The sequence below is a fragment of the Leucoraja erinacea genome, chromosome 3 (genome assembly GCF_028641065.1).
Source record: "Leucoraja erinacea ecotype New England chromosome 3, Leri_hhj_1, whole genome shotgun sequence".
Classification (NCBI taxonomy): Eukaryota; Metazoa; Chordata; class Chondrichthyes; order Rajiformes; family Rajidae; genus Leucoraja; species Leucoraja erinaceus.
Window position 1 is genome coordinate 75,248,689 of NC_073379.1, and position 27,798 is coordinate 75,276,486.

At 41.0% G+C, this 27,798-nt stretch overlaps 1 protein-coding gene across 5 annotated transcripts; it reads left to right on the top strand.

Moving 5' to 3' along the window:
• The first annotated feature begins 1,563 nt into the window (after positions 1-1,563).
• On the top strand, positions 1,564-27,251 carry gkap1 (G kinase anchoring protein 1). Of its 5 annotated transcripts, none has more exons than XM_055632970.1 (11): positions 1,566-2,041; positions 10,945-11,106; positions 14,435-14,512; positions 15,625-15,741; positions 17,038-17,061; positions 17,396-17,536; positions 22,330-22,431; positions 22,514-22,577; positions 24,377-24,447; positions 25,086-25,163; positions 26,347-27,251. In XM_055632970.1, exons 1-11 carry the CDS (start codon positions 1,778-1,780, stop codon positions 26,386-26,388), a joined length of 1,143 nt encoding a protein of 380 aa, XP_055488945.1. In that variant the 5' UTR covers positions 1,566-1,777; the 3' UTR covers positions 26,389-27,251. The 5 variants fall into 5 exon arrangements, with proteins under 5 accessions (XP_055488947.1, XP_055488945.1, XP_055488946.1 ...); XM_055632968.1 differs by having other exon boundaries at positions 1,573-2,041; positions 15,625-15,751; positions 17,039-17,061; XM_055632972.1 differs by lacking the exon at positions 14,435-14,512 and having other exon boundaries at positions 1,564-2,041.
• Positions 27,252-27,798: the final 547 nt, after the last annotated feature.

Consider the following 27,798-nt stretch of genomic DNA (forward strand, 5'->3'; position numbering starts at 1 on the left):
ATGTTACAAAACCTACCTGAATCGTCATTGGGAATCTGCCCACAGCCATGTCCGCGTTTTGGCGCTGTTTGGAGGGGGCGGGTTTAAAACGCGATTTTTACTAGGCTGTTCTAATCGCAGATGTTCAGCCTAGTAAATCATTAACGAAAAATCGCTGCAAGACCCGGTCGCAAAAGGTATTATTAGTTTTATAGGCCTCGATAATATAGTTATAATAGTTTTAAAATTACTCTCTCATTCCGCAACCTCTCGCAGCCCCAGGGTTTTATAAAGCAAACAATTAAAGGTATGTACCTTATTTTTACATTAAATGGGGCATATATATAACCCTGTATATCAAGTTATCTATAGCGAGTAGTTCATTTTGGGCTTTTTATATCCCGCAGTATTTTTCTCGGCATTTGAGGGCACTAATCCAGCGCGATGTGAACGTTCTAAACCAGTGCGTTCACATGAACCCACTAGAAAGCCGATTTAAATGGGCATTTATTTACAGCAATTGAACACTAAATTCCTTCCATTTGGCCTATAAATTAATGTAAATTAGATATAAAAATCATGTTATATTGTGAATTATTTGTGAATAATCTTTGGACACTTAGGCTATTTAAAAATGTTAATCTTTCCTTAAGAAATGGGCTTTTGACTATCCAAGATCACAGCTTTTTTGTAATGTCCATTGAAAATCAATAGGGAACAAGATGCTAATTTCCGAGTATGAAAATGGCCATAACTTTTTTAATACTTGAGATATGAAAGTGAATTTGGTGTCAAATTAAACTTATTGTTATGCTTTATCTGATGGGATAAATTGCAGACTTGATTTTTTAAATCTCAAAATTTTGTAACATTGCTATCTAAAGCAGGATAACTGTGTCTCACAGTCATCCCGACTGGCACAGTTATTTATAGCGCAAAAACTAACTGTTTTCTAGCATCAATAACATTTACTGGAAGTGACGTTTGTACCCCAGTTGGATTTTGCGGCTCCGTGCGTGAAGATCTATGACCCAGTGACCTTTCGTGAAATCACCCTATAGCAAGTGACCTTTGACAAATCCCGATTCCTTGTGTTTTTTGGAATACCGAACTCGCTTATTGCTTTCCCTTTCTCTCCGTTCATCCCCTACCCTAGTTCTCCAACTAGTTTCACTGTCCTTCTGATTAATTGAACTGACTGTATGCCTCATTGTCACCTTCCGCTCAGCTAACAATGGCCCATTCTACATTTCCTAATAGACACAAAAAGCTGGAGTAACTCAGCGGGACGTTTAAACCATCATCCTACCTTTCCTTTTCAGCGTCTGCTTTGATCTGTGTTTTCACACCTTCCCCTTCTATATCTCTAGACTCCCTGTACCCTGGCTCTCAGTCTGAAGAATGGTCTCGACCCGAAACGTCACCAGAGATGCTGCCTGTCCTGCTGAGTTACTCCAGCGGTTTGAGTCTACCTTTGGTGAAAACTGGCATCTGCAGTCCCTTCCTACACATTAAGCTGCTGTCTTTGGTCTCGACTCTGTGCTGTGATGTGCGCGCGAGCGCTTCCCCCAGGATCGCCGCCCGTGCGCGCACGCGAGCCTTTGCTTCGAATGTCCCGCGTTCGTTCTATTGGAACTCGGTTGTTGGTGCCTCGCGCTCCGGGGACGGAGCGGCTGCAGCGTCTCCCAAGCCCAAGCCCAAGCCCTGTCCCCCTTCCTGCATTCCCCACTCCCACCACTGCTCGTTTACATTTCCCTCGTCCAGATCCTCCCTTTCTACACAATTCAAGCCCTTCGGCATGGCGGCAGCAGTCGGCTCGGCCTCACTTCGCACCACAGCCTCCCGCTTTGCGCTGCTGAGGGTAGAGGGCGATTCATCCGATTCGGATTCGGACTCTGGGCGGATTAACAGCAGCAACCGGGTCGGGAAAGGTGCCCGCACCGGAGCTGCGAAGAAAAACAACAGCTCGCAGCCTGGGGCCGCAGGCGGTGGCGGCAGCAATGAGAAAAAGAAACAGAAAAGGAAGAAGAAGAAAGGGCAGCAGCAAAGCGAAGCGAATGAGGTAAGAAATGGAACAGTGGAGGATTTTAATGCAAACCTGTGCTTGGTGATCGCACATAAGACTCACACCCACTCAATCGGAGGGTTTGAAGAAAGAAGTTCTGTATTAGCTTTGGGTTTTTTTTATACTATGGCAGAAATACATTACGATCCTAATGATTCGGACTGAACATCCGTGAATTCTGTGGAGCTAATGGACAGGACGTTTCGGGTCGGGGCCCTTCAGACTGGTATGAGTAAAGGGGAAGGGGGGGGGGGGGGGTGGTGGGGGGAGAAAGCTGAAAACGAGAGATAGGAGTAGGGCGAAGTCTGACGTGGCAGGTGGATACATGTGAGGGGGGTATTTGGCAGATGGATGGAGAAAGTGACAAAGGCTCGAGGTGAAAAGCGACAAAAGGGTGTCAGATAAAGTTCTAGGGAGGAATATGAGTGGAAGGGGACAGGAGAAGGAACAATAGGGGAAACAATGAAATGTTTGACTTTGGGAAGGGAGATGAGCATATAGAGGAGGGGAAAGGATCAGAGTGGTGAGAGAAATATGCGTAGACTGGCAAGCTGGAAGAACAACCCATATTTGCTTGGATAGCCTCCATCCCAAGGTATGAACATTGCAGTTTTAAGTAACCCCACCTCTCCCCCATACACAGCACATTTCCCCCCACCACCTAGTCACACTGCTGTCTTCCCCTCCTCTCTGCACCCATTCATAAGTCTCCTCTTTTACCTCTTCCCATTCCACCCATAACCGCCCTCCAGTTTTACATTTCACTCCTGCTTTCTTTCATTACTTGACACCCATTTTCTCTCCTTTTCAAGCCAAACATGTTATCTACTCCATCCTTCTGCTAATCACTTGCCTCATCTGTATTGATGATCACTTGCTCAGTTTTGCCCACCCCCCTCTCTACTCCATCAGTCTGAAGCAGGATCCACCATCTGCAGTTTTTTTAATTTAAAATATGGCAATCATTTTACTTTTTAAACTGCGAATGTGGTCTGCTTCTTCTTGTGAATGAAACATAAATGTGCGGTGGTGATGTATTTTTTAAAATTGAACCTGAACTATTGTCAAAATTATTTTTTGGTTGTATTTTTTGTTTCTTCTGTTCTATCTTTTTGGATGTAATATATATCAGAAGTTCCTCTGTCCAGCTGGGTTCATGGTCCTACCATGGTCCTCCCAACGTTAAAAGTCATCTTTTCATTTGTTGCCTGACCCACTGAAGTCCTCCAGCATTTTGTTTCTTTCTCAGGACCAGCATCTGCAGTCCCTTGTGCCTCCATGGTGCTATTTGATGTCGAGCAGGAGCTGATAAGACAGCAACTGCTAAATGCATCAAAAAACTGAGGGTTTGATAAAATATCCAAATGCAATTGGGACACAGGTTTTTTTTTGTCCTCTGACCAGTGCATAACCTCTGCAATTCTGCATTGTCTGGAATTGTGTCTTTCAAGAATATTTTATTGTCATATGTCCCAGATAGAACAATGAAATTCTCGCACATATATAACATATGTATATGTGTGTGTGTGTAGGAAAGAACTGCAGATGCTGGTTTAAATCGAAGGTAGACGCAAAATGGTGGAGTAACTCAGCAGGTCAGGCAGCATCTCTGGAGAGAAGGAATTGGTGACGTTTCAGGTCGAGACCCTTCTTGAGACTGATGTCAGGGGAGGTGGCGGGCCAAAGATAGAATGTAGTCGGAGACAGTAAGACTAGTGGGAGAACTGGGAAGGGGGAGGGGATAGAGAGGGAAAGCAAGGGGTATCTGAAGTTAGAGGTCAATGTTCATACCGCTGGGGTGTAAACTACCCAAGCGAAATATGGGGTAGTTTGCGCTGGGCCTCACTCTGACAATGGAGGAGGCCCAGGTCAGATTGGGAATGGGAGGGGGAGTTGAAGTGCTGAGCCACTGGGAGATCAGGTAGGTTAATTTGAGGATGGACATCCTTGGAAGTATGAGAGGGAATCTTATGGAAACACTCGACTAAGTGGGACCCGTTGGATCCCTGTCACAATGGAGGCCTAGTCCCACAAAGCAACTCGTTCCCCAACGCAATAATCCACCACTTGGTGCACTTGAGCACAGGAGAATGGTGAGTAAGGTGGTGAAACATCGTAGTGTTATCTTGTACCGTTTTTGCGCAAAGAGAAAAAAATGCAAACCGGAAGAGCACAAGATGACAGTTTTAGTTTTGTACTAGACCAGGGGGGGGGGGGGGGGGGGAGGGGGGGGAGGGGGGGGGAGACGACCTGGGGGGGTGTGTGTGCGCATATATATTTATATTATGCATTCGCTCCTTTTACCCCACCTCACGCATTGCCCCCAACTCGCAGGCGCAGCTAGAGAGGGAGGGAGGGTTGAGGGCAGAGAGACAGAGGCAGAGAGCGGCAACAACCTCCCCTCCATGTGCCGACACGAGGACTCTGATGGAGGCGGCGAGCGGGCGGTCGAGCGTCCACCAAAAGGCCGCGAGTTGGGCCGCCGCTGTCTTTAGCTATGATCTTTGGTCTTCAGTTCAGGGCCCGACTTCATCTCCAGCTGCGTCTTTTGAATGTCGGGGGGGAGGAGGGGGGTTGTGGGGGTGACGTCACTCGCAGCGCGAGGAAGAAGGCACGCAGACCCATTGTGACATCATCAGAATAGAATAGAATAGAATAGTTTCTTTATTGTCATTGTAACATGGACCATGTACAACGAAATTTAAAATGTCAGCCAGTCAGTGCAGCATTCAAACATTTCTAAAAGCTAACGATACATACACGGTAAAATAATAAAGATAAACAACTAAATAAATATCACGAACACAGCACGCATACACACCCAACCCTCCATCCTTCTGTCGATTTCACAGTTACCACAGTCCCTTAGTCTGTATCGCCCCTGCGTTCCTTGGCGGCTACATTTAGTGCTTTTATAGCAGTGGGGTAAAAACTGTTTTTTAGTCTGTTCGTCCTTGTCCTTGTAGATCTGTACCGTCTGCCTGACGGCAACAGTTCAAACAGGGAGTGTCCGGGGTGGGAAATGTCCTTTATGATATTCTGGGTTTTTTTTGTGCAGCGGGAACTGTGTAAGTCCTCCAAGGTAAGGAGAGGGCAGCCGACAATCCTCTGGGCGTTGTCAATGGCCCTCTGGAGCGCTTTCCTCTGAGCCGCTGTGCAGCTGGTGTACCACACGCATACACAGTATGTTAGTATGCTCTCAATGGAGCACCGATAAAAGGACAGCAGCAGTCTCTGAGTGATGTTGTTCTTCCTGAGCACCCTCAGGAAGTGCAGTCTCTGCTGGACCTTTTTCAGCAGCGCAGTGGTGTTCACGCTCCACGTCAGGTCCTCCTCAATATGGATTCCCAGGAAGCGGAAATCCGCCACCCTCTCTACACAGTCCCCTCTGATAGTCAATGGTACCATGTCCGTTTTGTTCTTCCTGAAGTCTATTATTACTTCCTTTGTCTTTAAGGTGTTGAGGAGCAGGTTATTTTCTTCGCACCACACATCAGCGAAAGACAGTCGCTTTTAAATTCAGTTTTGTCAGATTTTTGAACATTTTCATTAATAACTTGAGAAATAAAGCATGACATTTTCAGATAAGGTGATTTTGGACTCCAGGGGGGAAATGTCTACCGAAATATGTAAAGATTTTACCATTACCGTGTCGTTTTTTCGCAAAGATAAGATTACACACAAACACACACACAAATAAATTCACATCCAAGATCAGAGTTTTATAAGTATAGAGATAGATGTAAAATTATAAAGGGACTGGACAAGCAAGATACAGGAAAAATGTTCGCAATGTCGGGGGAGTCCAGAACCAGGGGTCACAGTCTAACCACATCACATGTGGCTAAAGTGCACATTGTCAGAATTTATTAAAGGCCATTTTTATACATTTTGTTTTCGCCATGTAGAAATTACAGCTGTGTTTATACATAGCCCCCCCCCCGATTTCAGAGCACCATAATGTTTGGGACACATGGCTTCACAGGTGTTTGTAATTGCTCATGTGTGTTTAATTGCCTCCTTCATGCAGGTATAAGAGAGCTCTCAGCATCTAGTCTTTCCTCCAGTCTTTCCATCACCTTTGGAAGCTTTTATTGCTGTTTATCAACATGAGGACCAAAGTTGTGCCAATGAAAGTCAAATAAGCCATTATGAGACTGCGAAACAAGAATAAAACTGTCAGCCAAACCTTAAGCTTACCAAAATCAACTTTGGAACATCATTAAGAAGAAAGAGAACACTGGGGAAAATAAGTGTTCGGCACGGACTTGTAGGGCCGAAATGGCCTGTTTCCGTGCTGTAATTGTTATATGGTTATATGTTATATGGTTATATGGTGAGCTTACTAATCGCAAAGGGACTGGCAGGCCAAGGAAGACCTCCACAGCTGATGACAGAAGAATTTACCCTATAATAAAGAAAAATCTGTCCGACAGATCAGAAACACTCTTCAGGAGTCAGGTGTGGATTTGCAATGACCACTGTCAGCAAAAAACTTCATGAACAGAAATATAGAGGCTACACTGCAAGATACAGTCCTCTGGTTAGCTGCAAAAGTAGGATGGCCGGGTTACAGTTTGCCCAGAAGTACTTAAAAGAGATACCACAGTTCTGGAAAAAGGTCTTGTGGACAGATGAGATGAAGATTAACATATCAGAGTGATGGCAAGAGCGAAGTATGGAGGAGAGAAGGAACTGCCCAAGATCCAAAGCATATCATCTGTGAAACATGGTGGTGGGGGTGTTATGGCCTGGGCATGTATGGCTGCTAAAGGTACTGGCTCACTTATCTTCATTGATTATACAACTGCTGATGGTGGTAGCATAATGAATTTTGAAGTGTATAGTCACATCCTATCTGCTCAAGTTCAAACAAATGCCTCAAAAGTCATTGGCCGGCAGTTTATTCGACAGCAAGGCAATGATCCTAAACATACTGCTGAAGCAACAAAGGAGCTTTTCCAAAGCTAAAAAATGGTAAATTCTTGAGTGGCCAAGTCAATCACCCGATCTGAACCCAATTGAGCATGCCTTTTATATGCTGAAGAGAAAACTGAAGGGGACTAGCCCCCAAAACAAGCATATGCTAAAGATGGCTGCAATACAGGCCTGGCAGAGCATCACACCAGAGACAGCAACTGGTGATGTCCATAAATCGCAGACTTCAAGCAGTTATTGCATGCAAAGGATATGCAACGAAATACTAAACATGACTACTTTAATTTGCATGACATTGCTGTGTCTCAAACATTATGGTACCCGGAAATGGAGGGTTGAAATGTTGTCCCACTTTTTAAAAAGGGCGGGAGAGAGAAGACAGGGAATTATATTTATATAATTCCCTGTCTTCTCTCTCCCGCCCTTCTTAAAAAGTGGGACAACATTAGCCACCCTCCAATCCACAGGAACTGATCCTGAGTCTATAGAACATTGGAAAATTATCACCAATGCATCCACGATTTTTTGAGTCACTTCCTTAAGTACCCTGGGATGCAAGTAACAACACGACATACAGTAACAATTAAGAAAAAAACATCATATCTATATACTTTTAAAACTCTGTGTGTGTATGTGTGTGTGTCATTTTGCCATGTGAAACGTATCTCCTCGAAAACCAGATGCAAAAACGCGGAGATTTTTACACTTTCGGTAGGGATTTAACTAATGAGTTCAGAAATCCACTCCTTGGTCAATTATTTCCCCAGATTTTGAATAAAATTGTTCACAAAACTCAATTTAAAAAATATAAACGCCGCTCACCAGCTGCTGACGTCACAATGCCTACATGCCCACCAATCCAGGCCCACCTGCGTCCTGGCCCTGCCCCCCACGCCTCTGGATTAAAGGCGCAGAAAGATCGAGAAAGTTCTGCAGAACAAAGATTCTACAGTTCCGTTCCGCTAAAGCTTCTTTGTTCTACAGATCTCGGGGCAGCGACTCCTCACGCGCTGAACTTCTCATAAGTTCTGCAGCTCTGTTCCGCTACCGCTGAACTTTGTCCTCACAGCCGGTGCAGCTCGCGAAGCCCCGCCACCCCGCGTGCCCCTCCCATCCCCTGCGCGCTCATTCCAGCTGTGGGTTTCCCAACGAAATAACAGTGAAAAATATATATGAACAGTGAAAAGTGAGATCCTCATTTTGGAATGAGCAGATATCGTTCAGAGTTTTTCATCAATTTATACTTTAATGCCAATCAAGAAGAATGCACCTCAAATAAGGGAACCATGATGAATAAGTGTTTCTATTTCATTATGGAAAGATTGCTAAACAAATTAAATTCTACCACCTCTTCGCTTCCAGCACAGAAAGGGGTTGTTTCCAGCAATGCAACAGGTTGAAAATCTTCACATTTGCATGCACTCAAAAGATTCTTTGTAACATTGCAAGGGTTGATGGATGTGAATTGGTGATTCAAACAAATCTGCCTGACAATAGACAACATCCACAGCCATAGAATAGGCATAAAGCTGTAATTGCGGCCAGATGAACGTCTGTCCATGCACAGTTGCTTAATATTGCTGGTGCTCTGAAATCCTCCCTGAAATTGTAATCAAAAGCCTTTTGCAGATTGTACAACAGAATAATGCCAGGTTTAACTGTATTCCTATATATCGGCGAGACCAAGCGCAGGTTCGGCGATCGTTTTTCTGAACACTTCCACTCAGTCCGCATTAACCTACCTGATCTCCTGGATACTCGGCACTTTAATTCCCCCTCTCATCCCAATCTGATCTTTCTGTCCTGGGCCTCCTCCATTGTTAAATTGGAGGAATAGCACCTCATATTTTGCTTGGGCTTACACCCCAGCGGTATGAACATTGACTTATTTAACTTAAAGTAGCCCTTGTTTTCCCTCTCTCTCCATCCCCTCCCCCTTCCCAGTTCTCCCAACAGTCTTACTGTCTCCAACTACATTCTATCTCTATTTCCCCCACTCCCCTGACATCAGTCTGAAGAAGGGTATCGACCCGAAACGGCACCCACTCCTTCTCTCCAGAGATGCTGCCTGTCCCGTTGAGTTACTCCAGTATTTTATGTCTACCTTAACTGTATTCCAGTTCTATAACTAGTATTATCTTTTTTCTGAAGAATTTATCACTTTTGATAGATATTATTACTATTTAACTATTTAAGTTTAGGTGTTTACATTTTTTAAAAAAAGAATGTGCCTAGGTGTATGTGTTTTCCCTCTACCATATGATTGGCCGTGAATCATTTTCAATTATGTATTTTCTGGAAAGAGTGCTCAAGATAAATCACAAATGATTGTTGAACAAATCACAAATGATTGTTGGCGTTCAATAAGGTCCCTGAGTAATGATAGGGATCACTAATTGGAAGAGATATATTTTCAGTAGTGAGAGAAATGGTTAATGTTTTAGGTCTGTGACTGAGTTGGATGATCAGCCACGATCATATTGAATGGCGGTGCAGGCTCGAAGGGCCGAATGGCCTACTCCTGCACCTATTTTCTATGTTTCTATGTTTCTTCTTCAAGAAGAGTAGTTTCCAGTAGGAGATGGAGTTTGAAAGGGATGGATAAGAAAAACTGAGCCAATATGATGACTAGTTGAACTAAACAGAAATAAATTGTCAGTTACCTAGAGATGAAATACTGCTTCACCTGGGAAGACTGTTGGGGATTGCTCCCTTCGTGACTCCCTGGTCCACTCTTGTGTCTCCACCAACTATTCCGGGTATTGCGGCACGTTCCTGTGTAAATGAAGCGGTGCAACTTCTGTCCTTTTACCTCTTCCCTTGATATGATCCAGGGATCCAAATGGTCCTCCCAGGCGAAGCAGCGAATCATATGCACTTCTAATCTGCCTGATTGAGTGATCTTTTGGGGGGAACACCTGCTTCCAGTCCGCAGGCGTGACCCTGAGTTTCCAGTTGCCTGTCTTTTAATTCATCATCTCACACTTGCTTTAACCTTTCTGTGTGGCTTCCTACATTACTACAAGGACCCCTAATACTTGCTTGAGGAATAACATCTTTATTATGGATTATAGAAAGGCAAGTAACTCTCACCAATGAAGCATCATTTGGTAGTGTAGATTGGTGTCAATCTTTTGGTGAGAATGATGGCTGCCAATTGTCACTTGTGAGGAGCTCCTGACATCTGTCCAGTTAAAGGCGGTTGTAAACCTGATGATGATATTATATAATCAATAAGTGATAATCCTATCTGCACGAGTGATGAGTGGAATTTATTTTTCTCGTGGTTGATGACATTGGTCCTCTAAGGTTGAGTTTGGTCAGTATCTGAGCCAAAGATTGTACAGTGCCCTCCATAATGTTTTGGACGGACCCATCATTTATTTATTTGCCTCTGTACTGCACAATTTAAGATTTGTAATAGAAACAATCACGTGGTTAAATTGCACATTGTCAGATTTTATTAAAGGGTATTTTTATACATTTTGGTTTCACCATGTAGAAATTACAGCAGTACAGCATGAATTTGAAATCAAGCAACAAGTTTTTGCTATAATTGAGCTTTGTTAAAAATATGTCCTCTTATAAACTATGATGTTTGTATGAATATTGTATCTGTACAAAGTTCCTGACAACAATATTTTCTGTTATCCTGCTTTTATCTCTGCACATTGCATTATTGATATGGGCAGTGGAAGGTTTGTTGAGAGTTTCCAAGTAAACGTCAACCCACAAGTAAAGTCTTGTGGTTGTTGTCCCTTACCTTTGTAACTGCTGCGTTCTCGGCCTGCACTGGACAGAATCTACTACACTACAAATGACAGCATGTTTTTTTCTTCAATTAGTTCAGGGTTTGCTGTTGAACCATAACGTTGAAGTATTGTTTTAAGGCCAGAATGTTTAACTTTACACAAAAATATGTAATGTTCATAATTTTCTGTTCTCTCCTTCATAATATAAAGCTAAGAAGTCTGGCCTTTGGGAAAAGTAATTCAAAATCTTGTTCTGCTGGTATCACCGGAATGAGCAGTGCATCCTGTCAGTCAGAGCAACCCCCGAACTGCCAGAATCCACCGGGGGCGGAGGGCGAGAAATGGGAGCAGTGGCGAGAAAAGGATGAACAGGTGAGAAACAATTATGTTTACAACACTGTGAAATTGATTATCTGTGGAACATGCAAAAATACTGGCCATTACTTAGTTCACCAACAAATAAATTGGTTCATATCTATCTTGGCTGAAATCGTTACTGCATAATAGCATTAAAAAAACATTTCTAACCATTGTGTATTTGACAATTAGCAGTTGTATCAATTTGCAGAGCTTTTGTGTGTGTGAAAACTCAGTCAGATATCTGCATCACTAAATACATCTCTACCATATCATGTTGGGTGAAGTGAAACTCTGGGAACAGTTTTCTATCTCATCCAGATAATTGTCCAAGAAGGTTGACCTATTAGTGTTTTTACAAGAAGGAATTTATATAGTTATAGTTAAATCAATGGATGTAAACACTGGTACCCGTTTGGTGTTGAAACTGGGCTTATTTATGGTATTTATCTGCATGCTGTAATAAATTCACAAATTAGCACACTGGCTGTATATTGCTCAAGATAAATGGCTTTCACCGTTTCTGGGATAGAATATCCTTTGACCAGAAGTCCTTTTGTCATGGTTTTACACATGCCAGTGCGCTCTCTCCAGAAGCAGGTTTAGAATGAGGCAGTCACAGTGAACATAGCTACATCGCTGAAATGTCACGGCAATGCTAATGACAATCCAACTGATCCTGTAGGTGATAGGGTTGGAAACTAACACTGAATTGCTGTCAATATTGAACATGGTTTTGTGGGTTCAGATCAGTTGGCATGACTAGCATGCATTGATTGTATTTAAATAGCCCCATTTGTCCATGGTCATTCTTCAGTGATATTTTCATGGATGGAGCACCTGAGACAGAAGGATGTGGAACTATTCCAGATTATAAATTATTTGTTTTAGAAGAAAATTAGTGATAGGGGAGGGAGGGACGAGTGGAACATAAACCACTGACTAAAATGCCAACTTGTGGTACTTTATGTTACCAATATTCCATATCCCTTTCAAAATTACCCCAAATACCATGAATTGACAAATAGTCAGTTCATAATGGGACACTCAGTTCCCCAAATTTTAAATCGTAAATATATGCAATGGAAATATTTTGGAGAAAGTATATATGTTTTCACAACAATATTCAAAGAAGATCATTCAATATACAGTGCTTTCCATAATGTTTGGGACAAAGACCCATCATTTATTTATTTGCCTCTGTACTTCACAATTTGATATTTGTAATTTTAAAAAAATCACATGTGGTTAAAGTGCACATTGTCAGATTTTAATAAAGGCCCTTTTTATACATTTTGATTTCACCATGTAGAAATTACAGCAGTGTTTATACATAGTCCCTTCATTTCAGGGCACCATAATTTTTGGGACACAGCAATGGCATTCAAATTAAAGTAGTCATGTTTAGTATTTTTGTGTAAGAAAGAACTGCAGATGCTGGTTTAAATCGAAGGTAAACACAAAATGCTGGAGTAACTCAGCGGGTGAGGCAACATCACTGGAGAGAAGGAATGGGTGACGTTTCGGGCCGAGCCCCTTCTTCAGACTGATGTCAGGGGAGGGGGCGGGACAGGGAGAACTGGGAAGAGGAAGGGGATGGAGAGAGAGAAAGCAAAGGCTATCTGAGGTTAGAGAAGTCAATGTTCATACTGCTGGGGTGTAAACTACCCAAGCAAAATATGAGGTGCTGTTCCTCCAATTTGAGCTGGGCCTCAGTATGACAATGGAGGCCCAGGACAGAGAGGTCGGATTGGGAATGAGAGGGGGAGTTGAAGTACTGAGCCACCGAGAGATCGGGTAGGTTAAGACGGACTGAGCGGAGGTGTTCAGCGAAACGATCGCCGAGCCTGCATTTGGTTTCGCCGATGTAGAGAAGTTTAGAATTTTGTTGCATGTCCTTTGCATGCAATGACCGCTTGAAGTCTGCGATTCATGAATATCACCAGTTGCTGAGCGTATTCTCTGGTGATGCTCTGCCAGACCTGTATTGCAGCCATCTTTAGCTTATGCTTGTTTTGGGGGCCAGTCCCCTTCAGTTTTCTCCAGTATATAAAGGCATGCTCCATTGGGTTCAGATCGGGTGATTGACTTGGTCACTCATGAATTGACCATTTTTTAGCTTTGGAAAAACTCCTTTGTTGCTTTAGCAGTATGTTTGGGATCACTGTCTTGCTGTAGAATGAACAGCCGGCCAATGAGTTTTGAGCCATTTGTTTGAACTTGAGCAGATAGGATGTGTCTATACACTGCAGAATTCATTATGCTACTACCATCAGCAGTTGTATCATCAATGAAGATTGAGCCAGTACCTTCAGCAGCCATACATGCCCAGGCCATAACATCCCCACCACTGCGTTTCACAGATGAGGTGGTATGCTTTGGATCTTGGGCAGTTCCTTCTCTCCTCCATACTTTGCTCTTGCCATCACTCTGACATGTTAATCTTCGTCTCTTCTGTCCACAAGACCTTTTTCCAGTACTGTAGTTGCTCTTTGAAGTACTTCTGGGCAAACTGTAACCTGGCCATCCTATTTTTGCAGCTAACCAGTGGTTTGCATCTTGCAGTGTAGCCTCTGTATTTCTGTTCATGAGGTCTTCTGCGGACAGTGGTCATTGACAAGTCCACACCTGACTCCTGAAGAGTGTTTCTGATCTGTCGGACAGGTGTTTGGGGATTTTTCTTTATTATAGGGGAAATTCTTCTGTCATCAGCTATGGAGGTCTTCCTTGGCCTGCCAGTCCCTGTGCGATTAGTAAGCTCACCAGTGCTCTCTTTCTTCTTCATGATGTTCCAAACAGTTGATTTTGGTAAGCCTAAGGTTTGGCTGATGTCTCTAACAGTTTATTCGTGTTTCTCGGACTCATAATGGCTTCTTTGACTTTCATTGGCACAACTTGGTCTTCATGTTGATAAACAGCAATAAAAGTTTCCAATGGTGATGGAAAGACTGGAGGAAAGACTAGGTGCTGAGAGCTCTCTTATTCCTGTATGAAGGAGGCAATTAAACACACCTGAGCAATTACAAACACCTGTGAAGCCATGTGCCCCAAACATTATGGTGCCCTGAAATGGGGGGACTATGTATAAAATACACTGCTGTAATTTCTATATGGTGAAACCAAAATATATAAAAAATGGTCTTTATTAAAATCTGACAATGTGCACTTTAACCACGAGTGATTTTCTTTCTATTACAAATCTCAAATTGTGCAGCGGCAAATAAATAAATGATGGGTTTTTGTCCCAAACATTATGGAGGGCACTGTATGCTATAATGTTACCAGAGTATTTCTGGAACTTGTGATCGAGCTGCTCTGAATGCATTTTTTATTCTATATATAGCTCACCAGCGAATTGTATGAAGCAGATCTCCAAAAAGCTTTACTGAATAGCAAGTTGGAATTCGAGGAGCATAAGAATGTATGTATGCATTTGAATATGAAATTTAAATTTGCTGTGCTTTAAAAAAAAAGCTGCATGGCAGAAGATCTGAAAGTTCTAGCGGTGATCCATGAAGGTGTTACATGGAATGTATCCTCCCTGTCCCTCTTCTATAATAAAAGTGATACTGCTGAACAGTTAAACATCTTCTATAATTTGAAAGAACTGTAAAAAATGCAAAAATAAAATACTCAGCAGGTTACCAGCGGAGTATTTCACTCATTTTTTGTTGTTGTTTCAGATTTCCAGTATCTGTAGTTATTTAATTTCCTTTTTTCCCCCTGGATGGTATTTGGTCCACTTTAGGTAAATCCGATTCGGAATCTGACTATCATTCCAAAATCAGTTTACTTCAGTTTATCTAGTCAAACTCTGAACAATTTTAACACCTATTGTACGTGTGTTTTATTACAAAAATAGTTTAATATAATCTCACAGGGCTTGATTTTTCACAATCAATTGCTCTGTCAATTTTTAAAGATATTGAATGTTGGATATGATGTAAGCTGTTGTCTACCTCTGTCTTTGAAAGCCCAACACCATAAAGCTTTGTTTCTTGAGATAAATCTGTTGGCCAGGGAAAACTGCAGCCCATTAGTGAGGAGATGGCAGCTCATATCAATCAGAATGAAGTGAGTGAGGTTCTTAGTACTTTGCCATTCCCAGCATGCCCATCTCGCTGTTGGTGACCAAGATGCAGGCCTGAGACCTACACTTTAGTGCTGAACTCTCCCCATCCCCGTCCCTCTGCAGCTGTTCCCTGACCTATGGATGATTAATTGTTGGATTCCTGCCAGGTTCCCAGTACCAAGATCCATTGCATGGCAGCAGGAGCCTGATGGGATTGCATTGAATTTATTAGTAGCATATCTTTATAGGAATAACGTGACAATGTCCCCTTTTAGCACTCGTTCCTGATAATGTTCATCCTGAGAGCTCAATGAGGTACCAGCGAGTAATGTCTGCAATTACAAACCAAATGCATATTCTCTCATCCAGTTTTGTTGCTTTCCCTGGCAATTGTAACAATCTTATTTTAATAACGATCTTCAATGAACTTCATCTTAAATCTTGAAAAACATTTTTTACAGTGTTTTGATGCTGATAATACTTCTCAAATGAAAGGACCGAGTAGAAAGGAAAAACGAAAGCACCTTCAGGGAAAAGATAAACCTGCTACTGTTTCATTGAAAGATTTTCAGACTGATGGAAGTACAGGTAGTATTGGAGTTGTGTCAATATGTTTTGTTTTGAACAGTGTGATTGTGTATAACAAGATTTGGTGTCCATAAACTTTATCTCTTTCAAAAATGATTGCCAGTTTTTAGTTTTCATGTAACAAATATTACCACATAAAAAGAGAGAATTGACTACATCCAGAGGCAGTGGGTCTAATCCGTACTTCCCATTCGCTATGTGAGGGAAGAGACTAGCGGGATCTATTCACGAAGAGTGTAGGATAGTTCAATCTGGAGAAAAGTGCACTTGAGGGGCAAAGTTTAAAGAAGATGTGCAAAGCTGGTTTTGTTTTACACAGCGGTGTGTGCCTGGGACATGCTGCCAGATGTGGTGGTGGTAGCAGATACGATTGTGGCATTTTAGAGGCTTTTGGATAGGCACAAGGGTGTACAGGGAATGGAGGAATATAGACCATGTGCAGGCAGATAGAATTAATTTCTGATATCATGTTCGGCACAGACATTGTGGGTTGAAGGGCCTATTCCTGTGGTATACTGTTCTATGTTCTGGCAACTCATTAAAGCTGCCCATGTCATGGACTCCTGGGACCTTATCTGCTCGTGTGTGCTTTTAAAAGTGAAATATTTTAGATTTACAACTGTCATGTTATCAAAGAATTTACCATTCTCCTTCATGTTTTTGCTGGGTCGCTGTCCACTTATGCAGCTTCAGTGGTGAAATCTTATTTCTGTTATTCTTAATTGCTATTGACATTTAAGCTGGTGAGGGTGAATATTGTTTTGAAGATTTCAAATTTGCAAGATTGAGTTGAGAGTGCAGCAAAAGCATATTTTGTTCCTTGCTCACTGTTATGGTTTTTTTGGAAGATTCCTTTTGATTTTGGCAAACCACATGCAGAAAACCGTCATAATACTTTTTCTCGTTTTAATATTATTGCCATGTTGCCATGTTGCCATGTCTCTTGTTTATTTATTTAGTCCCATTTATGCAGATGACTTGGAGAGGTTGCCAGATATTTTGTTTAATGAACAAGTTCTTCCAGAGTCTTGTGCCACCAGTTATTTCCGAGAAGCTGTATTTTTGCTTAATTAATGTCGGTGTAGATTAAGCTGGGAACCATGAACACTTGTTTTGCCACTGTCAATTAATTCTGCTCCTTGACTTTCTGAGCTTTAATTGAGGTATTTGGGGCTATTTAAGAGATTTTCTGCATAGATGACCATCTGATTCACCATCACAATTTAGTGAGTGGAATGTTTTACCAGTATCTTGCACCATGTTAACGTTTTCATTTTCTCTCTTTAGATCAGACAAATAAAAAATCTGAGGTATGCTACTTAAGTGTCTGGTAAATTATTTATATTGAGGTGCATAATATGTTTTATAATTCAATGCTTACAATCTTTTTAATAATAGATTTATTTACAATATTGCCTGGAATTTGAAATTTAGCTTTAAAATATATTTTTTAATAAAGTAATACTTGGATTTTTGAAAAATAAATTGCAGAGTTGGGGTAAGCAGGGGAGGTGATCAAATGGTTTGGTCTACAGTGTATCTGCATGTATGAGAACTGGCTTTATCATGTTGATTTTCTTTGTCCAACACACCTTTTGATGCTAGACTTGAATTAACAGCGGAAATCTAACATTGTGACTCTAGGAACCAAAACCTGCACAAGCAACAGATGAGGATGGCTTCTTTATTAAATTGGATGAAGCTGCAAGTAAAATACTGTTAATGGAGAGGAGAAAGCAATTATCAAGTACTAATGGATTGGACAGTATCTCCCAAGAGAGCCAGGTATGTATTTACTAGAATATACTTCTAAGTTTTGGTTGATTTGTCAGGACTTTGTATTTGAGTTTTAACTATTTAGAGCTCTAGAATAATGCAACATGGAACAAGCACATGGAATCCAGCACTAATTTGCATGAAGCCTACATTATTTCCACTCCATTCTTCCCACATTCCTATGAACACCCGAGATTCTACCACTTACCTATGCACTGGGACACTTTACTGTGGCTAAACAACCAACTGACAAGAGCACCCAAAGGAAAACCATGTCGAGGAAGAATGTGCATTCTCCACATAGACACCACCAGAAGTCAGGATTGAACCTGGGTTGCTGAAGCTGTAATGGGCCTGTCCCACTTAGGCGACCGCAGGAGACTATGCAGTCGCCACATTTTTGTGTTGTATTGTATTGTATTTTAATGTTCGCAGGTGGTTGCCGGGGAGTCGCCCCCATGGTCTTGAGGAGTTCCCGCATTCTGGGAATTAGTTGCGGCCTCATTATGGTCATCGTGAATTTTTCACCATGTTGAAAACTTAGCGGCGACTAGATTGAAGCCGCCATGGAGAGTAGTGAGAATTCTCGAGCCGTAGGTGAGTCGCCAGGAGGTCCTACTGGGTTGTCAGGAGGTCGGAAGTTCTCGTAGGTTGTAGCTGGTGATGACCAGTGAATTTCATTGGCTCATTGGGGGAATAAAAGATAAGCGGTAGTTTTCAGAACCAAGGATAACCGACTGGTAATGTTAAATGTCCACCGAGCTTCACAGCCGTGTATCTCTGGCTTCTTAAAAGTTGTTCTCCCCTCTTCTTCCCCCTCTCTCCCCCCCCCCCCCCCCCCCCCCCCCCCCCCCCCTATAAAGGACTTACCGTACACTGTGCTTTAGCCGTCTTTTTACAGCGTCAACCTTTCTGTTCATCGCGGTGTGTGTCTGTATCACCTTGGCTTTGCACAGTGTGCATTTTTTAGACAGCGCTCCCCCCGCTTGTCCTGTCCCCCCCACCTGGTGAAGGAAGCGATGTGTTTGTGTGTGTTCCACTCTGACAGTCGCCGTTCCAGTTGATGGTTTTTCAGGCGACTGCCGTCAACTTGACAGTCGCCGGCAGTCTGCTGAAAAATCGCCTAAGTGGGACAGGCCAATAAGGCAGTAGCTTTACCTGCTGTATTTCTGTGCCGCCTCAAAGCTGTTTGTTTTCCATGAGAAGTTTCAAATAACATAGATAATAAGCTTAGTAGTGGTTTAAGGGATGTGTTCTGCCTAACATTCTTACACCTATAATTTCACATTAAATTTAAAGATGCACCTTTCATTCATTTTTTATATATTTCCAATATTTTTACAGCTACTGCTAATGATCTCATAGAATAAGAGGAAAACATTTAGAATAAAAAAACTGTTCTTAGGTATGTAGGACTGAGTTCACTAAGGATAAATACTTTTAGTTTGATTCAATGGATGGTTTAACTCCCCAGAATTGTGCAAAATATAAAACGATTTTCCAGTGTTACTGAACTGTTTAAACATTTTGTAAATAGAATTTGAATTTGTAATGTCCCTATTTGCTTTCTAAAAGTAATGACTGGAAAATGAATAGACAACAGCTGTGGCTGTTACTGGTGATTTGATACTTGTGAAACTCGAGCAATAGTACCATGTGTTGAGTATTTTGGGTCGTGGTGCAGGGGTCATTGAGAAACAGTAGAAAGGGATGAGTGGTTATCTCAGAATATTTCCCTGGTTTAATATCAGTGAAGCAGTGCTGAATACCAGGATGTTGTATCGCACATTTCAGGATTGATCCACAACCACAGCTGGCTTTCTACTAAGCAGACAAAACTTGAAGACTGCTTATTGGAGATTTATAACAGTTAAAAAGTATTCGTTATAGACAGATTCTAAGTTCAAAATATGAGGTACTATACCTTTTGGCCAGGATACAATCTACATTCCTCAAACTGAAACAAGCGTATTGAGTACAAGAGAGGATGAATATTTTAACATGAAGTTTCATGTCATTGGTAGTTCTAAGAAGACTTTTGCTGCCAGCAACAGAAACCACATGATCAAGCCACCGCAAAGTGTGTGGTTGGCCGATGGGGAAGGGCTTTGGGAGACTTGCGTCTTAAAACGTTATTTTTGCTTTCAAATTACAGAGTGGTGCAGCAGAGAATGTGGCCATTTGACTTGTCGAGTCTGTGGCGACTCTGTCGGAGCAATCCTGCTGATCTTACTCTCTACCATCTCAGTGTGGCCCTAGTTCTGATTCTACTACAAGTGTACATGTTCCCTGCATTTAGCCCATCAAGATCACTCAGAATTTTGTTTGTTTCAATGATGCCACCACCTTTTCTGCCAAACTCCAGCATGTCCTTAACCTGTCCACCATTTCCTTGTAATATGTTTGGAGAGGGCAGGCAATCTTAACGATATTCCTTAAATAACGAGGTCAATACTGTTCACTGGTGAGTGCACATCTGGAATACAAACCATTGTCTAAATTAAGTATTATATCCATACATTTGCATTAATTTCCCAAGCAATAAATTATATTCTGTTAATTTTCCTTCATACTTGTTGTACCTACCTGCAAGTTGTGCTTTTGAACTCCCGGATTATTTTCGGTCTCAGCTTTGCAATCTCATGCATTTAAAATGGTTTGTTTTTGGTTTGTTTCCGTGCCAAAATATAGAATTTCACAAGCTCCCACATTATACTCTGTTCACATAGAAACATGCTCTCTCTCTACTCTTTCCAAGTCTTTCATCTTCTAAAGTACCGTTACCAAGTTGTAGGGGTGGGAGGCTGTGCTAATGACGGACTGCACTGAGTACTCCAGTTTGCAGCTTCTTGAATTCTTGTGTGTTGCAATTGCTGTACCAGGCTAATTGAGGATCCAGTGCATTTGTGGAAGTGTGTTAGGATATTCAATGACATTCCAAATCTCCTTGCGCTTGTAAGAAAGTAGAACTAGAAGCTGGCACGCCTTCTTAAGATTATATCTACGTACTATGCTCAGGACATGTCATCTGAGATGATAATACCCAGGAATGTGAGGCTGCTAACCCTCTCACCACCGCTAACTCACTAATGAAAATTGGCATGTGGATTCCTGACTTTCCGTTTCTGAAGTCGGTAATTAGTTTCCTGGTTTTGTTGATGTGAATGAGATCTTGTTGTGGCATCGCTCTCCTGTGCTCTGATCTATCACCACCTGTGATTTGGCCAACAATAATGGTGAAGTTGGCAAAGTTATGGATGATTTTGGAGTCATGGGCGTAAAGAGTAGAGCAGAGGTAAAGCACGGAGCCTTGAAGAGACCTATGTTAGCGGTTAGTGAGTAAGAGTTGTTACCGATCTTCAATGATTGTGGTCTGTAAATGAGGAAATTGAGGATCCAGTTGCAAAGGGAGGTAGAGTCCTAGGTCTTGGAAGTTGCTGATGATTGTGTTGAAAATTACACTGTAGTCAATGAATGTAGCCTGATGTATATGTTCCTGTTATCAAGATGGTCCAGAGCAGAGTAGAGAACCAGTGAAATAGCATCAGCTGTTGACCTGTAAAAACAACTTACTACAGATGCTGGTTAATCTGAAGAATGGTCTTGACCAGAAATGTCGCCTATCCATGTTCTCCAGAGATGCTGCCTGACCTGCTGAGTTACTCCAACACTTTGTGTCTGCTGTTGACCTATTGTGGCGATAAGCAAATTGAAGCGGATCCAGGATATTTCTGAGGCAAGAGTTGATTCACGACATAATCTACCTCTCAAAGCACTTTGTTACGGTGGACCTAATTGCTACCAGATGGTAATCAGACTGAAGAAGGGTTTTGGCCCGAAACGTTGCCTATTTCCTTCGCTCCATAGATGCTGCTGCACCCACTGAGTTGTTCCAGCACTTTTGTCTACCTTCGATTTTCCAGCATCTGCAGTTCCTTCTTAAACAGTTAATGAATTGTTCAGCCTTAACTTCCTTACCCAACATAGCTATAATTATCATATTTTTACAATTACACTTTTTACAAATCTACACAAAGAAAATATCAAAAGGGTTTGTCAAGTGTTATATACCCGGGACATCAACTGGTTTCAGAAGCCTTGTTCTTTAACATTGGTCAACTGGGCCAATTTTCAGTAGTCAGAAGTCTGCCAATGAAGTCTGCCAATGACATACAACATGATGGAGGAGGTGAATTGAAATGATTGTACCATACACGAGATCTGATCTTTTTTAATTTTGCAATTGCTCACTTTGAAATTCCTATGATGCTTCGATGTGTTTCAATGTATAGTTTAAATTTTTTGCAAGAAAATAACTGATTTAACAATCATGTATGGCCCGTTTAATGTAAGCATTAAACATCCCTGGATGCATTTCTATTTTAAAAAAATATGACATTTAATGAAATAATCTTTGTAAAATAATGGAGTGAGACTTATATGACACGAGAGGTCATTCAGCCCATCTAGTCTGTGCCAGTACCTAAGAGCATTTCATGCGGACTTGCTAGCGCCCGCTGGGGGCTTTGACTTTGACTTCGGGAGAGGAATGGAGAGCAGGGGAGAGACAAGACTTTGCCTTCCATCTCATTGAGGAGGAGATTCACTGTAATGGATGTTTGTGTAAATTGTGTTGGTGTGTGTCTTGGTTCTTTTCTTGTATGGCTGCAGAAACCAAATTTCATTTGAACTTCATGTGAGGTTCAAATGACAAATAAACGGTATTGTATTGTATGTGAAAAAGGAATTTAAATATCTTCGACTCATGGTAATCAAGAAAAATATTTTTATTTTTCTTGCAGGAAGTTATTTCCAAAAACGCAAGAACTGAACACTTAAAAGATAAACTGGAAAAGAAGGATTTGAAAATTCTCCAGTTGAAACAAACAGTTGCTGAGTGGGAAGTAAGTCTTTCAATCGTACCCTTTACTTTTCTGAATAAGAATTATTTTAAACTGACATTTTTCAGTTTCTCTTTTTAAATAGACAAAATATAAAGAAGTGAAGGCTAGAAATGCTCAGCTTTTGAAGATGCTACAGGAAGGTGAAAGTAAGTACATATATTAATGTATGGTAATTTTAGTTTGACTGGTAGTTGTACCTGCCCTGGCATTCATTTAAGTGATTGTTAATGAATACATTTGCATTTTACCAGCTTTAATCATTGGTGCCTTTATTTTAAAAGCATTTATTGATATTTGTTTTAAGTACGCCAGTTGTTTCTGGATTGCAGTTGTTTGAGGGCATTAAATCACACAGACACAGTGCCGATGATTCATAATGTCTCATAAAACATTGATATCACTGAATGTGTTGCCACAATGAGCCAGATTTTATTGTAGCACATTATTTGTGATAAGACTTGCTCTTGCATGTTTATGCACTAAATATTTTCTATGCATGGCAATTTGCTGCTGATAACTGAAGGAGGCAAATTGGACATCTTGGACCTGAGTGAAAAGGATAACCAATCAAATTGAAGGATTGTGAAATAATCAGAGGAACTACTCGGGAGAGTAATCTGGATATCAAAGTGGGGGAAAGAAAGATTAGTTGAAGGAACGGGCCTAGATTTACACAATGCAAAAGCACAGTGCCATGTAATGGAACTTCTTAGTAAAATTGATTACCAAGCCCAATCAGACACTGAATCTTCTGGGTCCTCAGTGTTTTGAATACATTAACGCGTGGAGGTGCACGGATGTGAATAGTAATGTCCAGCTGCATACTTCATATATCTGAACTCCACTTCTCTCACCTGTGCTGTCTTTGGACGAGTAGCCGCTCCTGCAGAACAAAGAGTTCATTAAATGTCTTTAGAACTGCTTTGACAGAAATTAAAAGGGACCTTGACCCAGTCTATGGCATCTGGTTCCAGGAACTAAACATCAAGTAAGTCCACCGAGTAAAATATTTTGCCCCCTAGGTGGTCTTTGGGTGGTTGGGGAGTGGTGTGTTTTCATTCCTCTACCATCCTTCACTACTTCTCTATCTCCACAATGCAACTAATCACAATTTCCTCAACCCAACACTCAGAATTTATTCCACCCCAACAACCTGTGACCACATGATCTTCTCAGTAGTGGCAGAACAGTGAGAATGTCAAGTATATAATGCCTCTTCTCCTCAAGTCTCATGCTCAATGGAATCTTGCAGTGGTGGACCCCACAAAGATCATTCATTGGTGGACTGTGGATTGCCTACTTGATGTACATTTCAAGTCATGGAAGAATATCTAAGCTAAATGAGGTTTAACAAAATTATAAATCAAACATTGTAAAAGTTTCTGACAGTTACTAATGACTTCATACTTCCAGCTTTGATTTTAAAGTCTAGTTAAAATAAACAGTCTTAGAATGAATAGCAAGGCAACTTTCTGTGGTGTGATTAGCTTATCTTTAGTACAGCAGATTCCCACTTATCCATCAGAAAGACGAGGAATGTGCCAAGATGAATTTTCACAATGTTAATGGCAGGGACATCTATGCCTGTGGTTTAACTATTTGTGGAAAAGCTTTGTAATCTTTGTTTTACAGTAAGTATACCAGAGGCACATTTTCTATTCATTTTAACCTAACCATGCCCGTTGAGAAGCTTACATGGTCTGAGTGAATGCGGAGTTAGTTTCTTCTGTGGCAAGTAAGATTGTGCAGCACTTGAAACAACCAGGCTATGTACTCATATCCAATGAGCAGATTGGATTCAATTGGATCTAATTGTGTCTGTGTTCATAATCTAAATGAAATTTTGGATGAGGGTTTGGAATGCCTCAAATGCTTCCAACACTCAACTTTTTTGGCATCCAGGTTTTTGTTAATGTTGCTCACAAATAACTGTTTTGCATTACAGTGAAGGATAAAGCAGATATCCTCTTGCAAGTTGATGAACTCTTAAGTATTAAGAATGAATTAACATTGCAGGTAAGAGTCAGCAAGTACAAGTGAATGATTACCTTGTAATACTCACCAGAATTATTATGACGGCATATGCAGAGGTACTTTGCACATAAGGAAATATATAAAAACAACTTGTGTTAACTATGTGATGTCTCACTTTGCATTATTTAGTTAATGTTCAGACCATAGTGCCGTGGGGGAGGGGGGGGGGGGGGGGGGGGGGAGTGGGGGTGTGGGGTGGTGGGGGGGGTAAATGTGGGGCATTGGTGATTCAAGGCTATAATTCCCAGGCTATAATTGATGCTGAGATTATTGGAAATGGGTAACATAAAAGGGCAACAGCTCTTTCTTTCATGACCTCTGGTCTGGATTTATAGAGAACTGGTAAGGATAAGGTTGAATTTAGTTTGATTCTCTTCGGTCAAAACACCAACATGATTGGTTGTTACATAATGATCACCGAGAATTAACATTTGGAAATGAAATGACAAAAGAATACAACAATAACAATTTATTGCACTGTGAGGATAATGTAAATCATTAATGATTTGCTCCAGCAGTATATTCTACATAGATTTCCAGTGGATGAATTGTTGTTGTTTAAATATAGACATCATTGTAGCTGTTATACAAAGTTAAAGATCATAATTATCTTTGCTCAGGTTACTGGTTTACATGCAGCTCTGGAACAAGAAAAATCAAAAGTCAAGCTACTACAGGCAGATTTAACAAAATTTCAGGTAAATTTTTCACTAAAATGGGCTGTCTTTCAGATATTATATCTAACTCAAATGGTTAACAGTTAACTATGTTTTAAAAACAGTAGGAATCTTGGTAAATTTAAGTTCATCTACATTTCTAAATGTGGCAACTAAACAAGTAAAAATACATGTAAACTTTCAAGTCATGAATCAAATCTATACTTGTGCTTTGCAAGATGTTACAATCAAATCGAAAGAGAATAACAGGTAGACAAATGTGCTGGAGAAACTCAGCGGGTAAGGCAGCATCTATGGAACGAAGGAAATAGGCAACGTTTCAGGTTTCAGCCCGAAACGTTGCCTATTTCCTTCGCTCCATAGATGCTGCCTCACCCGCTGAGTTTCTCCAGCACTTTTGTCTACTTTCGATTTTCCAGCATCTGCAGTTCCTTCTTAAACTAAAGAGAATAACAACTAGTGGTAGGGAATTATATTAAACTACTCTTTAAGCATTTTATCTCCATCCTCCACCGACTCAGGCTAACAGGAGGTGCTCCAAAAGTTGAACTGCAAAGCAAAGTATGGGTTTGCTCTTCAGGTTGAAGTACCGGGTGATGCTTCAGTCTTCACTGGCTTATGTAGCAAGGGATTTTGTGCTCATAAGTCATAGGAGCAAAATTATGCTACTCTGCAATTCAATCATGGCTGATCTGTCTTTCCGTCTCAACCCCGTTCTCCTGCCTTCTCCCCGAAATCCTTGACGCCCTTACTGATCAACAATCTGTCCACTTCCATCTATAAAATACCCAATGACGGCCTCCATAGCTGTTTATTGCAATGAATTCCAGATTCATCACCGTCCGACTGAAGAAATTCCCACATCTCCTTTCTAAAGGTACGTCCTTTTATTCTGAGGCCATGACCTCTGGTCCTAGACTCCCACTAGTGGAAACATCCAATGCATCCACTTGATCCATGCCTTTCACTATTCAGTAAATTTTGATGAGGACCCCCTCATCCTTCTAAACTCCAGCGAGTACAGGCCCAGTGCTGTCAAATGCTCGTTACGTTAATCTAATCTCCCTTAGAATTGCTCTGCTGCTTTAAAAAAAAAAAAAAAAACTTGTTTGAATTTTTGAACTGCAATAGTAAACCTTTAGTTCTAACCTTTTATAGAAAAAGTTGATTATATTCACTTTTCATTCTCTTTTGGTATCTACAGGGAGGCAAGAAAGGGAAGAAGGTATCTGAATCTGATCACTGAAGATTGTACAATTTACATACTGTGAAGCCCAGGGCAAAAAAACCCCTCTAGAAATCTTTCCTCAAAGTGCCAGTGGAGACACTTGTTATTGCACAGTTGGATTTTGCAATCAATTTGTTCTGCAGTTCTTTAAAACCTTTGAGAAGGCTTTTTCCTCCCGCTTCCCCCAGGAAGAGTTGGGTGGGAAATTTAATTTTGCACTTTTGATGGTCTAGGTACTGTTGACTGAAAGACTTATTGATGAATTACATTTCAAAACTTTTCCTTTAAGCTTCAGAAGCTTAAACGTAGGGTCCTTTTTACTTTTCAGAAGTTAATTTTGATTTGTAATAAATGAAATTGCTTTAGAATGATACTTTGCTTGTTAGGTGAAGAATTGCGCCATCTTGTTTCAACTGCAAGCATCTGTTGCGTCTGAGTTGGCACAGTAGATTGAAACTAAAAATATACAGAAATGCGATGTAGCACATTTTCATGCTGAACCTCATGAAGGCTGGTATTGACCAGAAAGAAGGTTATAGAGTTTGAATAGTGTCGAGGCGGGGATGGAAGAAGTAATTGCCATACAATTGTTCCTGGGGCTTTCATGTAAAATAAATAGAAAATTGGACTCATCAAGTGAAGGAAAGCAATATTTTCATTATCTTAGAAGTTTCTGATTCTCGATTGGTCCCTGGTACATTTGCCTTTGGAAAGATATTGTATATCAACTAGTCTAGATTTGTGACCTGTACTAGAAAGACATTTGTAAATAGCCCAGACTGGTTTTGAAATAGTTTCCAATTTGATCAGAGTTGAACCTAAAAAAATGCCAATTTTTTCTTAATTTCCAATGATTTGCAATAAAGTTTGATTCAACCAGACTTGACTTTTTTTTTTAATGTATGTACACAAACATTTTTGTTACAATTGTGTGTTTATAAAGGCGTTACAGTTACTTGAGCCCCTGAACACTAAATTCTGACAATTTCAAATTTAGGTTTGTGTCTTAGATTGTTAATTGTGACTGAACCATTCTGAAAATTGTGGAACATAAAACTGGACATTTTGCATTGGAATTCACTTTTCTAAATCTAATTGAAGTAGAAAAACTCTTACTTAACCCATATTCCTTCATCCTCTGCCATTTTAACTACTGAAAAAACACCTCTTCCATTATTCAGAGTGGCAGCCCTGTTGACTTCATTGTACATTTAATAAATGTACTGACATGCACTAAATTTTGTACTCTATTTTCAATTGAGTCTGGAAGAATATAGAATATGGGCCCTTTGACTCAATGTCCCCATGCCGTATCTCAACCAGACACATTTGCTCATATCCCTTTAAACCTTTCCTATCCATGTATCTGTCTAACTGACTTTTAAATGCTGTTCTGGTGGCAACCTCAATACCTCTACTGGCAGACCT

What these genes read in the sequence shown, in the direction of transcription:
- gkap1 (XM_055632968.1), top strand. Translation starts at nt 1,778, where the DNA reads ATGGCGGCAGCAGTCGGCTCGGCCTCACTTCGCACCACAGCCTCCCGC. An exon ending in AATTCGAGGAGCATAAGAAT is followed by an intron (nt 14,513 to 15,624) that starts GTATGTATGCAT and finishes CATTTTTTACAG; the next exon opens with TGTTTTGATGCTGATAATAC. An exon ending in AGACAAATAAAAAATCTGAG is followed by an intron (nt 17,062 to 17,395) that starts GTATGCTACTTA and finishes TTGTGACTCTAG; the next exon opens with GAACCAAAACCTGCACAAGC.